The sequence below is a fragment of the Crocuta crocuta genome, unplaced genomic scaffold (assembly GCF_008692635.1).
Source record: "Crocuta crocuta isolate KB4526 unplaced genomic scaffold, BGI_CrCroc_1.0 scaffold197, whole genome shotgun sequence".
NCBI lineage: Eukaryota > Metazoa > Chordata > Mammalia > Carnivora > Hyaenidae > Crocuta > Crocuta crocuta.
Window position 1 is genome coordinate 6669798 of NW_027532002.1, and position 16316 is coordinate 6686113.

At 47.6% G+C, this 16316-nt stretch overlaps 1 protein-coding gene across 2 annotated transcripts in view; it reads left to right on the top strand.

The window, feature by feature from the left end:
- SCRN1 (secernin 1) overlaps window positions 1–15286 on the top strand; it is a 62660-nt gene extending 47374 nt beyond the window's left edge. For both annotated transcript variants that reach the window (XM_077775331.1, XM_077775330.1), the window contains 3 exons: window positions 2701–2866; window positions 12092–12272; window positions 15011–15286. In XM_077775331.1, coding sequence (XP_077631457.1) covers window positions 2701–2866; window positions 12092–12272; window positions 15011–15169 — 506 coding nt within the window. In that variant the 3' untranslated portion in view covers window positions 15170–15286. The remainder of the gene's footprint in view (window positions 1–2700; window positions 2867–12091; window positions 12273–15010) is intronic.
- Window positions 15287–16316: the final 1030 nt, after the last annotated feature.

Sequence of the window (16316 nt, forward strand, 5' to 3'; positions counted from 1 at the left end):
ACATAGAGACCAACTTGCGTTGATGCCCCTGATGTGCAGGCAGGATGACGTGTATCTGTTGTTACAAGATGCTTCCTCGTCCATGAGGGTTTTTCCTCCTCTTGATGTTATTTCTCTTTTAAATGATGTCATTGTACTCGTCTTTGTGATACCTTCCTTCTACCTCCACGTTTGTGTATTTATTTTTTTAATGTAAAACATTTTTTTTAACATTTATTTATCAGTGAGAGACAAAGAGAGACAGAGCATGATCATGGGAGGGGCAGAGAGATGGGGAGACACAGAATCCGAAGTAGGCTCCAGGCTCTGAGCTGCCAGCACAGAGCCCGACGGGGGGCTTGAACCCACAAACTGTGAGATCATGACCTGAGCCAAAGTCAGATGCTCAACTGACTGGGCCACCCACGCACCCCAACGTTTGTGTATTTCACTCATTGTCTTGTCTTCCTATATTTTCCTTTCTCAGTAGCCTGCTGAGCCTGGAGGGCAGGGTGCTATCTCTCACTCAGATTGGGATTCCCTCATGGTGTCTATTATAGTCTTTTGCTCTGCGAACATTTGTTGAGTTGGAACTGTTGTCCTGAATTCTTTTCCTAAACCCTCTCTCTTGCACCCAGTGATTGACTTAATCAGATCCCATATTTAGCTAAATGTGGTGACTGGGTAGCTTATTACTTTTGTGCCCGAGTGGACACCCTTCCAAGTAAACCACTGAGGCCCCATTTTATAGTTGCCAATGATACACACATTTTGTAAGTTAAACCTGTGATCATTTAGTACAGGGGTTGGCAGACTAGGACCTGTCGGCAGCCCCCTATTTGGTGAATAAAACTTTATTGGAACACAGCCAGGTGCATTTATCTAGGTAGTGGCTATGACTGCCTCCATGTCCCACTGGCACGGTTGCACAGTTGCAATAGGTAAGTTACAGCAGAGATGGTGTGGCCCATAAGCCTGAAATAGTTACTATCTGGTTCTTTACGAGAAAGTTGGGATGGCAAGTGCAAAGTTCAGACTGTGGAAAACTCTACAGGAGAAATGACCAACAAATAAAATGCAAGGGGATACAGTGAGAGGCAGGGATTAAAAGAGATTTCAGACATGAGCAACCTTTTGGGTCCCAACTTAAATCAATAAACTCATTTGTAAGACAGTGGAGACTTTTGGACACTGGGTAGTTGAAGAGATCAAGGCTTATGAATCCTTTTAGGTATGACACATGACAAACAGAAATTTACAAAGTGGATGAGAGTTGTGTTAGTGAAGTTTAAGGCACCTTGTCTTTCTGTGATGCTTTGATTCCATCGATGTGAACATAGACCGAGAGAATAGTGTTTTAATGAATTATGATCAGAGGAGAAAATGTAAAGCTGGGGTCGTTGATAGTCAAGGAATTGTTTACACATGTAACTGAAGTCAGAGTCGGTAGTCATAATGACCCTGAATGTTTTAATATTTCTCTGTGTGGCTCTCTCCCACTTCAGAGAGGTCATTCTCCAAATATATATGTATATTTTATAGTTTATTTATTTTTGAGACAGAGAGAGACAGAGTACAAGTGGGGGAGGGACAGAGAAAGAGGGAGACACAGAATCTGAAGCAGGCTCCAGGCTCTGAGCTGTCAGCACAGAGCCCAACGCAGGGCTTGAACCCACCAACCATGAGATCATGACCTGAGCCAAAGTCAGATGCTTTAGCCGACTGAGCCACCCAGGCGCCCTATTCCCCAAATACAGTATTGACTGTAACCAACAAGTGTGTATGAGAGAGCTTGCTTAGTGGATTGTGAATAGATTGCACATACTTTCCTATGGATATCGCTCTATTGCCTACTGTACTAGTTGAGAAATTGCTAAGTGCTACAACAAAGAGACCACAAAATAATATGATTTTAAGAAAATGGAAGCTTACTGAGTGTTATGCGGAAACTAATTTGACAATAAACTATTTGGAAAGAAAAGAAAGAAAGAAAGAAAGAAAGAAAGAAAGAAAGAAAGAAAGAAAGAAAGGAAGAAAGGAAGAAAGGAAGAAAGGAAGAAAGGAAGAAAGGAAGAAAGAAAGAAAGAAAGAAAATGGAAGCTTATTTTTCTCCCATGTTATAGTCTAGATGTATGTGGCCAGTCCAGGGCTGGCGGGTTAGTCTGCACCAGAGGACAGCCGTACTCAACATTTGACTTGCACCTGTGGGTCCACCTGTGGGCATGTCCTAACAGCACAAAGAGGGGGAAACAGGGGCGCCTGGGTGGCTCAGTCTGTTAAGTGTCCGACTTCTGCTCAGGTCATGATCTCCCAGTCTATGGGTTCGAGCCCCACGTCGGGCTCTGTGCTGACAGCTCAGTGCCTGGAGCCTATTTCAGATTCTGTGTCTCCCTCTCTCTGACCCTCCCCTGCTCATGCTGTCTCTCTCTCAGAAATAAATAAAACATTAAAAAAAAAATTTTTTTTAAAGAAAGAGGGGGAAACAAAGTGAAAGGCAAACCATCCTTTTTATGGATGAGAGAAGAGTTTTTACATAACATTCTGTCTCCCACTGGTCAGGATTTATCATGTGACCACACCTAGCCACAGGGGAAGCTGGGAAGTATAGTCTGTAGCAGTTACAATCCAGGGTTCTGTTGCTGAAAAGGAAAAGGAATGAATGGATTTTGGTTAACAACCTGCTACTGTTACAGCTTCTTTCTCTCTCTTTTTCCTTTATAGAAAGCATCACTGTGCAGACCATGATTGACATCTTACGGGACAAAGCCGGTGGAGTCTGTATAGACTCCGAGTCCTTCCTTACCACGGCCAGTGTCGTGTCTGTTCTGCCTCAGAACAGAAGCTCGCCGTGCATTCACTACTTCACTGGCACCCCGGATCCTTCCAGGTTTGTCTGCGACCCAGTCATGCTGGCAGAACATGTGTGTGCTCCTCGACAGCTCATCCAGTGGGCACACATTGTGTCCCTGTTCTTCTCTTTCTATAGCCGAGTCAAGTTCGTGGCCAATGTAGCACAAAGAGCTTTGATGAAGGGAAATTCTTGGCTCTAGTCACATCACGGAATCAAATTTAATTACGACATCCGTGGAATCAAATTGTTTTAAATTCAACAAATATTTATTGAGTTGATATCGTGGGCTGGGCGTGGTGCTATACATATGAGGAGGCAAACATGTGTAACACACAGTGAGACAGATGCAGGAATGCCCAAGATTGATCAAAACAATCAGTTCCGATAAGTTCGAGGACAGAACAGCTCGGAGGTAATGCCGATTGAGGCAACTTCGAGTGCACTGACCACTTCTTCAGGACTGTGTTTCAGGGAGTTGCTTTCTGCCCATGTTCAGCAAAGGTGTTGTACTGCTCAGTGTTTAAAAACACAGCCTCTGGAATCAACTGCCAGGGTTTTGAATTCCGGCTGATCAGTTACTTAGCCTCTGTAAGCTCCCGCATCTGTGCCGTACAGAATGTCAGCTCCCACTTTGTATGCTTTTGGGAAGATTAAGTGAGAAAATCCAAGTAAATAGACAGTAAGTTTACCTTTTCTTTTGTTAAGACTGTCTCTGGTCCGCCAGGCAGACAGCAGCCCCACTCTCTGGTAATGTTCGGTCACATACACTACAAGTCACAGCAGCAGTGGCTTAGACACAACTACCCAGTGTTTTCTAATTCAGTTCGTTATCAGAAGCGCTTGGGGGAGTTTTTGAAAAATACAGGTGCCTTGACCCAAACCTGTTGTATCTGAATTTTTAAGGTGGGCTTATGAATGTGTCAGGTAGGACTGATCCTCAGCCTGGAAAACAATGAAGACATCTTATTCTAGTAGTTTCAGTGGTATTTTTTAGGGGTTCCATTGGCTGAAAACGATGATACTGGTGTCAAATCTTTGACTGCTACCAGGAAATCTGGAAGCTGTTCAATTTCATTCCCTTTTCAGCCAAGCATGTTTATTCTCCTCTTACTGTTTCAGGAATAGAAGACAATGTCTATCTAGCTAGGGACGCTTTCTTAGATGACTTGGGAAAAGCCGAGCACCTCTCTTGACCTGTTGGCCTTACTTTTTAAGCTACTGCCAATATCTATAGATCCTTCTAGCAGGACCTGATTAGCTTTTCATTCACTCATTTCTTCATTCAACAAGCACGTATTAAGCACCTACTGTGTTCCAACTATCATGCTTATTGGGTATTAGAGAGGAAATGTATGCAAGGTGACGGGTGGCTTGGAGGAGATGATGAGGGAGCAAGTTTCACAGAGGAAGGATCTCTTGAGCACCGGGCATTGTGGGAAGAGGAAGAGTTTGTGAGGTATGAAAAGCAGGAATGACATTTTGGGTAGAGAGCCAGCAGGCGCACAGACAGAGAGCCACGAAACAGCACCCTGTTGTAGATTATATGTTTCCGTCTCTCCTCCGCCCCTGCTCCTCCAGTGAACAAGACTGGCTACCCTCTCTTTGCACCTCTCCTGGCCACCCACAGTGAGCTTCATCTCTCCAGCCAACCTCCCAGGGCATGCTCCTTCTTGACTCCAGCTGCTTCCTCTTCACCTTATCTCTCAGCTCTGGATGCTTGGTCTTGTGAACACCCCACTCCAGCACTCTTTTCAGTCCATCAGCTCTGGGGCTTGTCCTTCCTCTCTCTGTTGTCTGCATCCTCCCTTATGGACTCCCACCTAGCTTGCCCCTAACACTGGCAGCTCAGCAGCCTCTTGAGAACACTCTGTGCTGGACCACAGGGGTCCACGTAGGCACTTACAGCCCTACTTTAAAGGGATTAGAATGCTCTGCGATGTTCTTTAGTGAGCAGGAGCCTTTGAAGGAGTGGCCTTCAGGCCTTTGAGCTGAGGAAGGCCTGTGCTGCCCCCCTTTGCTCCTGAAGTCTCAGGCACCCGCCCCCCACCCCCCAACTGTGCTTAGAAGACAGGGCTGTGTGAGGTCAGGACACTAATCTAAAGGAACGCCATTTCCTAGACTGAAGTACACAGCCTGGTACATTTCTGAAAAGGGGCTGGGAAATAGCCTTCTTATATTTAATCTGGAACATTTGAAGTAATTGTAAAAGAAAATTATTCATGGTTAAATTAATTGAAAAGATCTTAGAGAAGATGAAGGGCTTTCCGGAAGGCATTCATTTTTATCTTCCAGGGGTAAGGGAGCTGCGTTTCCTACTGCGACTGTTAGAGCTGTCACAGATTCTTTTCTTCTATTCAACATTCCAATGCTTCTCTGTAATTGGGCATGTTTAACATTTTATATTTTGTCAGCAGGAAGCGTAATTACCTCCTCTTGGGTTTTTAGGTAGTAAATCAGGGAAATTTTAGCCGGCTTCTGCTGACGCTAAAAACGTTAGAGAGATGTTTTCAAGAAATCATTTCAAAGCAGGGGGCTTGCAAGAGATTATAATCCAAGAGCAGGACTGTGTTCTTTATCCCTCCCAGTTAATGCTCAGAACCAAAGAACAGCATCTGACTGTTCTGTCTCCTTCCACACTTCTCTGCCCTTTGCTCAGGGCACTCATTACAGATCCTTCTTTTGAAATAACTTGTTCTCGCGTTCTCTTTTCCTCTTTCTCCGTCCCTTCCAGGATGTACCAGGTACCGTGCAAGTCTGAGAGCTGGAGGGAGATGCAAGAGTCAGAATTTGAGAGATAAAGAGGGAGATGCCAAAGACCTTTAATTCATCGTATTGAGAAGGCGGATTTCATAATATTAATATTCTGATGAGTCAGCTGGTGCCTCAGTTAGCCATGTAGTGGTGGCGACTGGCTTTAGTGCTCTGGCTCTGACCTTTGGAAGCCATTTCCTTGGTGGAAGTCGGCACTTGGCAAAGCCTCACTGATGTGAAGAATTGGAGAGGGAAAGAGTAGAGAGGTACCTTAGCTCTTTGAGACTGTGAAATTCGGAGTCCTGCAGTGGGCCGGAGCTTAGGAGAGCTGATCAGGTGCGTCTCTTCCCAACCCTGTGTTTAGTGACGTCACACTGGTAACGTGACATGAGTCGCAGTGGGCATGTTCACACCAGAGAAACCGGCAGACACCATGAATCGGGGCTTATTTTTTTCAGATATAGTTGCCAAACCAGCACATCACCAAGAGGCCCCCCCATCTGAGAAAGCCCGCAGATACTCAACGCACAGGATGGATAAACCAGAGGGGAGAAAATTTTTAAATGTTTCCATTTTAAATATTAGAAGGCTGTTTCCCAACCCATTTCTCTCATTATTTTAGGCTATGGACTTTAGCCCGGGAAACAGAAAATTGGGAAGAAATTCTAGGAAAATGGGGTGTTGGACCGAATTTAACTAGTGGCAGATAGCTGGGGAGATGCAGACGACCTGGGGTGTATGTGTGTGTGTGTGTTTCCTCCTCTTCTCCCAACGTGCTAAGCTTGAGATGCCAAGTTGGGTCAGCTGAGACCGTCTCATCTGGCTAATTCAAATGTAATGACGTGTGGCATCTCTGTCGGTGCAGGTAACACTTAACGTGCCTTAGACGTGGCTGCTTAGGTAAATACAGTCCCTGGTGCTGTTCAGGGAACAGCCAGCCAGACAATCACAGAGCTGAGGGCCCCATGCAAAATAGCATCCCCTTCAATTTCATTCTGAATTCATATAGCACCATATCCCTCCCCTCTCCTACCCTACGGTTTTGACCTCACAACCTTCCAGAGCATCTGGATCCAGCTGACACTCCAAAAGTACGAGTTCTCTTTCCCTTTCGATAGAAAGGCTCTCCACTTATAGGGTCTGCCCTCAGCCAGATGTGGCTGAGATCATGTGATTGAAGTGACTGACGGTAAAGCTGGAGCGACCCATTCAGAAGGACACCTACAATTGAGAGAAAACTGGTTATTCTGGGTTCTTTTGAGTTTGGTTGAAAGCTTAGCAGATTCACATCATAGGAGCCTTATGCTGCTCCCCTCTGGGCCAGTCTCCCCTCAGCAGATCTGGGGGACTCCAGGGCACCCAGTAAGCCTGGCTTAGTGACTTGGGGAGTTTCTGTACCTTCTGTAAGAACAGAGCCATGTTTGAGGTCAGAAGTGCCGGCTGGCCACTGATAATAAAATTCCAAATCCCAAAGCACAGAAAGGTTTATTTTCCTGCACGATGTGTATAAAGAACCAACAGAAGGTTAATATAATGGTGAGAGGTAGTGGGGGGAAAACTGACCTCAGCTTTAGAAGATCAGAATTTAGGGGCACCTGGGCGGCTCAGTCAGTTGAGCATCCGACTTCAGCTCAGGTCATCTCACAGTTTGTGAGTTCGAGCCCTGCGTCACACTCTGTGCTGACAGCTCAGAGCCTAGAGCCTGCTTCCGATTATGTGTCTCCTCTTTCTCTCTCTAACCCCTCTCGTGCTCACGCTCTCTCTCTCAAAAATAAATAAACACTAAAAAAATTTTGAAAAGAGAAGATCTGAATTTAGTTTTCCATCTGCCACTTATTAGGAATATGCCTTTGGACCAAGCAGTTAGCTGCCATGAGCCTCAGTCTTCTCATCTGTAAAATGGGATGGAAATTTTTTCCCTGGCTTGTTCATCACTGTATCCCTAGTACCTAGAATGGTATCTGGTACCCAGTCATTATTCAACATGTATTTACTGATGAGTGAATAGAAAAATAGGGATACTAGGAGAACCGAATGCAAGCACTTTGAAAGTTACAATACACTGTAAAACGTTAGCAGTTCCCATGGTAATTTTGCTTTCCAGCAAAATGAGAAAACAAATGACAGGGAACCCTTTTTTTACACTGGCTCAGCGCATGCATCCCAAGATTCTGGATGACAAAAAGGACAGAGGAGGCCAGATGCCTCCATGGGAGCAGGTCTCTGGGCTGTGGCTCCAAGTGTCACCCAAAGCTAAAATTCTGCAGACTTCTGAGACAGTGTGGAAGCCCATGCTGTGCCGCCTGTCATCAGACTGTGCCTTAGACCTTAGGTTTGTCTCAGGGAGACCTGATGGTCATGGTCATATGGTTTCCTTCACCCCTCCTGAGGATGGATTGTCCCTGTAGGTCTCTCAGGAGGCTTTAACCTCCTCATTAACCAGCTGCTGGGTGGCCCTTTGCCGCTGGAAGGACTTTCCCCTTTTGGGCCTATTATCTTGCATTCATGTCACAGCACATCATGGCGGGGCCAAGTGATGGGGGAGAATTTCAGGTTAGGTGGCTTCTTAGAACCAGCTTTCTGGAGCCGCTCAGTTGTGTCTCACGTCAGAGCCATCCCTGGGACACTCTGGGAGGGCTCCACAAGTGTGACAAAGTGTGCCCTGCCCTGTCCTGGTGGCCTGGGAGGAGTGTGCCTCGTGACTCAGATGACAGTTTCAGCTTTGCCGCTGGCTGGATATGTGACCTTGGTCAAGTCATTTAATTTCCAGGTCATGACTTAGTATACATTTGATCAAGTGGCATTTAAGAAACTACCATCTGGACTTTTTAAAAACAAGTTTCTTTTTTAGAGAGAGAGAGAGCGAATATGTAGGGAAGGGGCAGATAGAGGGAGAGAGAGAGAGAGAGAGAGAAAAATCTCAAGCAAGCTCCAGACCATCAGGACAGAGCCTGATGCAGGGCTCAAACTCATGAACCGTAAGATCATTGACCTGAAACTAAGTTGGATACCGAGTGAGCCACCCAGACACCCCCTGATCTGAGCTTTAAGTGTGGAAAAATGTCAGAGATTCTCCTCACCTGTTTGGATTTTTAGTGTGATTTTTTTTTAATAAGGCTTGACAAGAAATCAGAAGGTTTGGAAACCAATGAGTTATCCACATTCTGCTTCATAGGCACAAATAATGAAGCCTGAATTATAATTCCCACATTCTGGTTTAAACAAGTATTAGTGTTATTGCAATTTGCTATCAGCAGTAGTTTATATTTATTTATTCAATGTCTAAAATTCTCCCTTTAACCACTTCACATATCTACATTTCACGTTTTTAGCAGTTGAGGATGCCAACTTCCTTACAGACTTTGGAGGGGGGAAATCTTTGGAGAGCTTTGGCTACATTAGAGTATTAGGGGAACCCCATCATATTTATTATTTATTTTGAAAAAGAAAACTGATAGATGGGATAACTGGTAAACATATGTTACTTTCTTGCTTTAGAAGAGCCACCGGATATCTTTATTGAGGTTAAACTAATCTCCACCTTCCAGCACATGTGGAGTGGGTTTGAAGTTCCATCAAATGGAATGATTTTTACTACACTATTACCCTACATATTGGATGCAAAAGACCACGACTGTGCTTAGCATGAACCTCTTTTTTTAAATGTCTATTTTATTTTTGAGAGAGAGAGAGAGAGAGCAGGGGAGGGGCAGAAAGGGAGGTGGACATAAGATCCGAAGCAGGCTTTGCCCTGACAGCACAGAGCTCAAACTCACAAACCATAAGATCATGACCCGAGTCAAGTCAGACGCTCCACCGACTGAGCCACCCAGGTGCCCCAGCATGAACTTCTTGAAGTCGGAGTCACAAGTTCATGGACTGCATGACCAGTGTGTCTATACAAATAGAAATGTTTAGGTTCAGAAGCTGGGAGGGGACTTAGTCCCGGTGAGAGACAGAGAAGGAACACAAGTGTCCCCACTATTGGTCAGAGTAGAGAGGAGCCACACACCCCCATTCTGAGGCCCAGCCCGGCGCCCTGTCCCCACCACAGTGAGTCAGGCAGATCTGGGATCCATGCTTAGCCCGACGAGTGAGACCAGACTGTGCCCTCCTGGCCCCCCAGAGCTGTGGTTCTTGCCCACAGGGCCACCGTGTCAGGATGGTCCTGAGATGCAGAGTAAAGCCCTGCCAGTGACCGGGCCTGTGGCACCCCATCGCCCAGTGGAAGCCTGCAGAGGGCACAGCTCTGACCCTTTCTGGCCAGCACAGACCCGGCGGCCGAGAATATGGAGACTGCACAGGCCCCGGGCTGTGCGGCTGGAGCCCCAGGGCCGGTCTCCCGCAGAGGGTCTCTGTGCCGGCCAGGACGCTGCAGATTACCGGCTGCTGCCCGGCGGCATGCTGGGCGCTGACTTTTCAGGAGCCCTGTGGTGCTGTTGGGCCCCGAAGGGTGGGATGCTTGCCTGCTGTGAGGCCGCTGTGTTGTAAGAGATGAGAAGGCCCCAGAGGCCTGGACTCTTTCTTCTCGTCATTTTCCTCCCACTCCCCCACCCTTCCCCCTCCGTTACCCTTTTCCTGGGACCGCCCTACCCTGCAGCCCTTTTGCAGAATCAACTGAATGACGAATTGGAAAATTCAACATTGTATAATCAGACTTGCTTTAGACACTTGTAAGTTTTGCCCTCGATTCCTTTCACCTTCAGCGGTCATCTGTTCAGCGTTCAGCAGAAGGGCCAACGACCCATGGATGTTTAGCAGGCTGTAGGAAGTGGCACTTTGTTCTCCCTCTGTGAAAGGCAGCCCCCCCGCCTCCTGGGGAGGGTCCATGAACGGGGACCTGGCACCAGTCCTTAACCAGTCCCATCCCACTTTCGCAGCTTGGAGTAGGAAGGTCTCACTGCTTTTAATATTCAAATTAACTAAGCCTGAGCCCAGTCTTACAGAGTGACTGCAGGGTCTTTCCTCTCCTGAGTCCTCTTTCCCGTGATATCCTCAGGGAAGTAACCTAAGAGGTTACTTCTCATAACAGCTTTCCCCCACTATCTGCAAGTTCGCTTTCCACCACGTCACTTTTACGAAAGACGTACATTAGTACAGTACCTGTTTTCACAAACCGAAAGAAATCCCAAGAGGAGTTTTGCTTTTGCGAAGTGGTAATTACTTCTTTGCTCTATACCATTTTGGCTTACGAGAGGCTTCATAGAACATTCTATCTTCAGATAAAAGGGAGGGNTGAGGGGAGCCTGTACTGTTGTCCGCAGCCCTGCTCCTCACACTTGGTATCTTGCCAACCCCCGGGGACCTTGTGGACACGCAGATTCTGGTTCAGGGATGGGGGTGGGGCCTGAGGGTGATGCTGAAGCCTCAGGTCCAAGGCCACAACTTGGGTAGCCAGGGTCATTGGTTCCAAGTCCTTTTCAGGTTGCGGCGCAGCTGAGAATGTTTGTGTGGCACACCAGCAGGGCTGCCCTGGCCGCCTCGAGCCCAGCCGTCCCAGGGCTGAAGGAGCCAGTATCCCCGCTCACTGCTCACGCACTTGAAGCGTGGAGTGGCCCCGGCACACCAGTTTGGAGGGGAGAAAACAACCCACACCCAACCGGTACACATGGGGGTCTTTCCTGTTATTGCAGGTGCTGCCCCATGGTGTGGCTGAGAGCAGACCCTCCTCGGGGCTCAGGAGCCCTGCTGTGATGCTTTATCTGGGTGCAGAGAAAGGAGAATAAGACTCTCTCGTTAGTGTTCAGTCAGGTGTGCTCTCCACGTGCCCCGTTGGCTTGGGATCCCAGGATGCAGTTCTTTAGATACATGGCTCTTTTGGTGTGTGTGTGTGTGTGTGTGTGTGTTGACATGTGCCCAGGTATGCACAGATACATGCACACGCGTGTTCACCCCATCCCCCACCCCTACAGCCATTTTCCCTAAGATACACCATTGTGATAGAAGAGCTGAGTGAGTTTCTGTGCCCAGAGCTCCTCTCTCACACAACGGGACTCCTGTTTCTCTGTGGTGTGTCCTCTGTGGGGACTCTGGAACATTTTATGCCATCTGCAAATCAGGTAGAACCTAAAAATAAAAAAGACATAGGGTCTCAGTCCCTTCCTTTCCAGGAATCGCCTTCCAGCAAGCCACGGTAGAGAAAGGCAAACCTCCTTCAGCACAGATAGATGGCCCATTGCGCCCTTTCCTCCTAACACTGCGTGTCTGTTTGCCTTGCTTGACGTAACTGAAAGGGGCCTCTCAAACCTTTCAGGAACAAAGCAAGTCTGTTTTGATGTCCCCTGGCTGTTAATAGAAGAATTTGTAGCTGGTACATGACAGTTAGTTTTACTAAAATATTTACTAAGATATGCAGTTGTGTCTGCCTTGGTGCCCAGCCACGAGCCAGCAGCCACCAGCCGCCAGCCACCAGGAGCTGGCTCAGGAGGCATTTGTCCAAGGAGACGATCGTCCCTGGTGTACGCATGCCTCAGGCTCACTCGGGCTGAAGCGCCTCTGCTTTCTCTCCAGGTCCATATTCAAGCCTTTCATCTTTGTGGATGACGTAAAACTTGTCCCCAAAGCACAATCCCCCTGTTTTGGGGACGATGACCCTGCCAAAAAGGAGCCTCGGTTTCAGGAGAAGCCCGACCGCCGGCACGAGCTCTATAAGGCCCACCAGTGGGCGCGCGCTGTCATCGAAAGTGACCAGGTGAGCCTAGGGGTGGGCTCGTGGCGGGGGCGCGGTCTGCGCACAAGGAGGCGGGACCTTGTTTTCCTCCTCGCCAGCACGCCCCCTTCCAGCCATCCAGGTACCTGAGACCCTTCTAGAAATCTGCTATTCACTTTACTCAAGTGAGTCTCTTGAAACCCAATGAATCGAAGCCTCCACTTCTGATGTTGTCCTAGAACTCAGTGGGCGAGGAATATCCCTCTTTCATTCCCTGTTTCCCTAGGAATTAGAGGAATGTGCGATTCTAAGGAGGGTAGCTGCTTTTCTGCTGTCTAGAATTCTTTGTATACTTTTGGGGATAAAACGATGTACGAGATGGCAATGCTTTATTTAAAGATGCAATCACGTGGTTTGGTTTTTTTTTTTAACGTTTTATTTATTTCTGAGAGAGAGAGGCAGCAGGAGCAGGGGAGGGTTAGAGAGAGAGGGAGAAACAGAATCCGAAACAGGCTCCAGGCTCTGAGCTGGCTGTCAGCACACAGGTCTCCAACCCACGAACCGTGAGATCATGACCCGAGCCCAAGTCGGCTGCCCAACCGACTCAGCCACCCAGGCAATCCACGTGTTGTTCTTTTCTTAAAAAAAGTAATTCTTCAAAAAAATTCTATAGACAGATGGTGGGTAGGCTGCACACTAGTGCAAATGTCCTTCTGCCACTGACCTCGTACACCTAAAAATGGCTAAAATGGCAAATGTTATGTTATGCATATTTTACTATAATTGTAAGGAGTTCTTTTAAAAAAGATTCTCAAATCCCTAGTTTTTAAAAATTAAATTAAATTAAAATTTTATTTTAGAGCAACAGTGTGTACACGAGCAGGGGAGAGGGAGAAAGAGAGAGAATCTCAAACAGGCTCCGCACTCAGCTTGGAGCCCCACACAGGACTTGATCCCACATGATCATGACTTGAGCCAAAATCAAGAGTCAGACGCTCAACTGACTGAGCCACCCAGGTGCCCTGAATTCCTAGTTTTTAAAAAAAGTTATTCTTCAACGTGCAGCTCACCTGCCCCTTCCCACAAAGCTTCTATAAATAAAGTTACAAGAGGTCAATTCAAACAAGACACTCACCCAATATAACCCTACAGCAGCCATTCGTGATGGATTGAGTTTAAAATTCAAGACTCTTGGGGTGCCTGAGTGGCTCAGTCAGTTAAGCGTCCAACTTCAGCCCAGGTAATGATCTCACAGTTGGTGGGTTTGAGCTCTGCATCTGACTCTGTGCTGACAGCTCAGAGCCTGGAGCTTGCTTCAGATTCTGTGTCTCCTTCTCTCTCTGCCCCTCCCCACTCATGTTCTGTCACACTCTATCTCTCAAAAAAAAAAAAAGTAAAAAAAAATTTTTTAAACCCAAGACTCTGTTTTGCTGAAAGGAAGGGGAAGGAATGTGGCACTCAGATGCCCATCTGCTTCCCAAGCATGTATTTGCCAACTTGCAACAAGTCTAGTTTGTTCTGAAGAAAGGGACACCTTGTAGATAAATTGGTGTCTGCATTTGTGTGGACTGGGTGAGCTTATTTTATATTATGCTTGGCATTGCGGACTATATAAAAAGCATATAAAGAAAGGCAATGTTAACAGTGAATCAAGGGATTTCAGAAAGAATCTCAGAGAAGGGCGGTCTCACTATTCATAACTTTGCCCTTCTTGCCAAAGAAATGTCCATTTTGACATGTCAGAGTCCAGTGGTGTTTTTACATCCGTCTTCCGTGCCCACTGTTGCCCTGGACCATGAGTGCTGCCATATACCGCACTGACTTTTGTCCAGGGCCACCTACAGCCGTTCCCGACAGGCCTATCTTCTAGGTGGATGACAGTAAGCCTGGAGTGACAACACCACTTGGTGCACGGTTCCGTGGATATTTGGCAACTAGAAGACAGAGGGAGAAAGGGGCATGTGCTTGAGCAATTCTGTATAAAATGCCAAAGAGATGAGACTGATGAGGCTGGGTGGGCTTTGACATTGAGAAACGACCATTGCTTTGAGTCGGCGCAATGTTAGGAGGCTCTGGATGGCTGCTGAAGCAGCTTCTCCATTCTGGGCCCAACTGGGCACATGAAAGCTTTTCACTGTCATCCCCTCAGAGTGAGTGGAAGAAGAAATCTCACCCGCTCAGAAAGAAGTACGTTGTGGTCAGACATGGCACGTGGTTATTCACTGATCCATTTATTCATTCAACAAACATTCACTGGGAGTGCCTACTGTGTCCCAGGCATTGAGCATGGAGATGAGCCCAGTTCTCACTCCCAGGAGATTGTGGTCTAATGGGGGGAACAGGCAAGGAGACAGACCCTTACAGGACAGGAAGAGCACAGCCATGCAGAAGTAAAGGCATTGACAGGGAGCCCAGAGGAAAAGTTCAAAGAGGCCTGGGGATGGGTGCACATTGACCGAGTGCTGAGGAAGAGGAGGGTTGGAGAATGCAATTAATTCAGAGAAAGGGAGACTTTGGGGGGCCTGGCGGGAGGTGAGGCCAGGAGGCGCCTCGTACTCACGTTACAAAAGGCCTTTCCCGAATGTCACTCAGGAGTTTGGATCTTATCCTGAAGGCAGTGAGGAGTTAAGCATGCCAAGCAGAGCAGTACCATAACCACCCTGGCATTCCAGAATGATCCCTGTGGCAGTCCTGGGGAAACAGATGGAATAGAGTGGGCAGGCTGCTGGGAGGCTTTCTTGTCCATCGCAGTGACTCTCGCTGTTGCCGTCCTTCCTCAGGAGCAGGGTCGCAAGCTGAGGAAGACCATGTTGGAACTAGAGAGGCAAGGCCTGGAAGCCATGGAGGAGATTCTGACCAGCTCTGACCCTCTGGACCCCACTGAGGTGGGGGACCTTTTCTATGACTGTGTTGACACTGAGATTAAGTTCTTTAAGTGAAGTAAGCATTCCCTCTCTTCTTCTTATTTAAACGTTCCCACCTTACTAAATTACCAGCAAAACAAACCACTCTCCTGTCTGAGTAAAACGAGAAAGTTCAGATGCATTTAAGCCACACTCTTGAGTTCTGCCTTGAATCCCAACAATGTCCCCTTCTTCGACAACGTAGCCCCCCTTCTTTTGCGATGTCACGTGTATCCATTTGCCTGTCGTTCGATTGTGTGACTCATTGTGGATTTTCAGCTGCTATCGTTGTATTTCAGTGACAGCGGACACATCAGCCTTCTCACAGAGGACGAGGGTTCGTCAGGCCTCCGCAGGAGGCTCCACAGTACTGAGTGTGTGAGAAAAGCAAACTCTATCGAAGTCTTATTCTTTCTTTCAGGAATGGTTTCTTTCAGGTTAAAAAGGCCCAGGGCTCCTGTGTGGGTACTTGAGGGAGAAGCCACCCGGCCTCCCTTCCCGTGAGTGCAGGCCTGTGGTGCAGAATGTCTGCACACATGTCTGCTGAAGGACAAAACCAATGGGAAGGAACAGAGGGGGCCCTCTCTAGTCCCAGCTCATCCTGATTCTCGTGATTTTAAGGAGCCTGTCCTCTGCCCACTGCGCTTGCGTGCGGTGGACCCGCAGACGGCTCCTGTGTGCTTGTGGGAGGGCTGGTTGGCGGAGGTAGCTAGAACTGCCCATGTTAGAGATTTGGAGGCAGCCATGCTGGTGGCTTCCCCACGTCACCACGTGGCTCTCTGCACAGTAGCTTACCCACCCCTTGGCCTTGCGTAGAAACGATTTTGGCCCCAGTTATGGCCATCTACTCCAGGATTAATTAAATGGCCCTATGGCATAGTTCTACCCCACAAAGCTGCGAGTTTCTCCAGCTCATGAGGGAAAGAAAAGGAGAGGCGCTTGGCTGTTCAGATTCTCATTAAAGTAGCTGGAATCGGAGTGGCGACTACGGTATCTCAGCAGAGACTTTCATTCAGTTGATTTGTTTCCAATGTCGTGTTCACACGAAGCATTTGATTTACCCCCGGAGCACAGGAGAGTGTGTGAGGAAGACTAGATGGGCTCAGCATTGGGAAGACAGAGGGCAATGAGGTGGCAGGTGGATGCAGGAGCAGATCACTACAGGGTAGCGATCCAGCCCCCC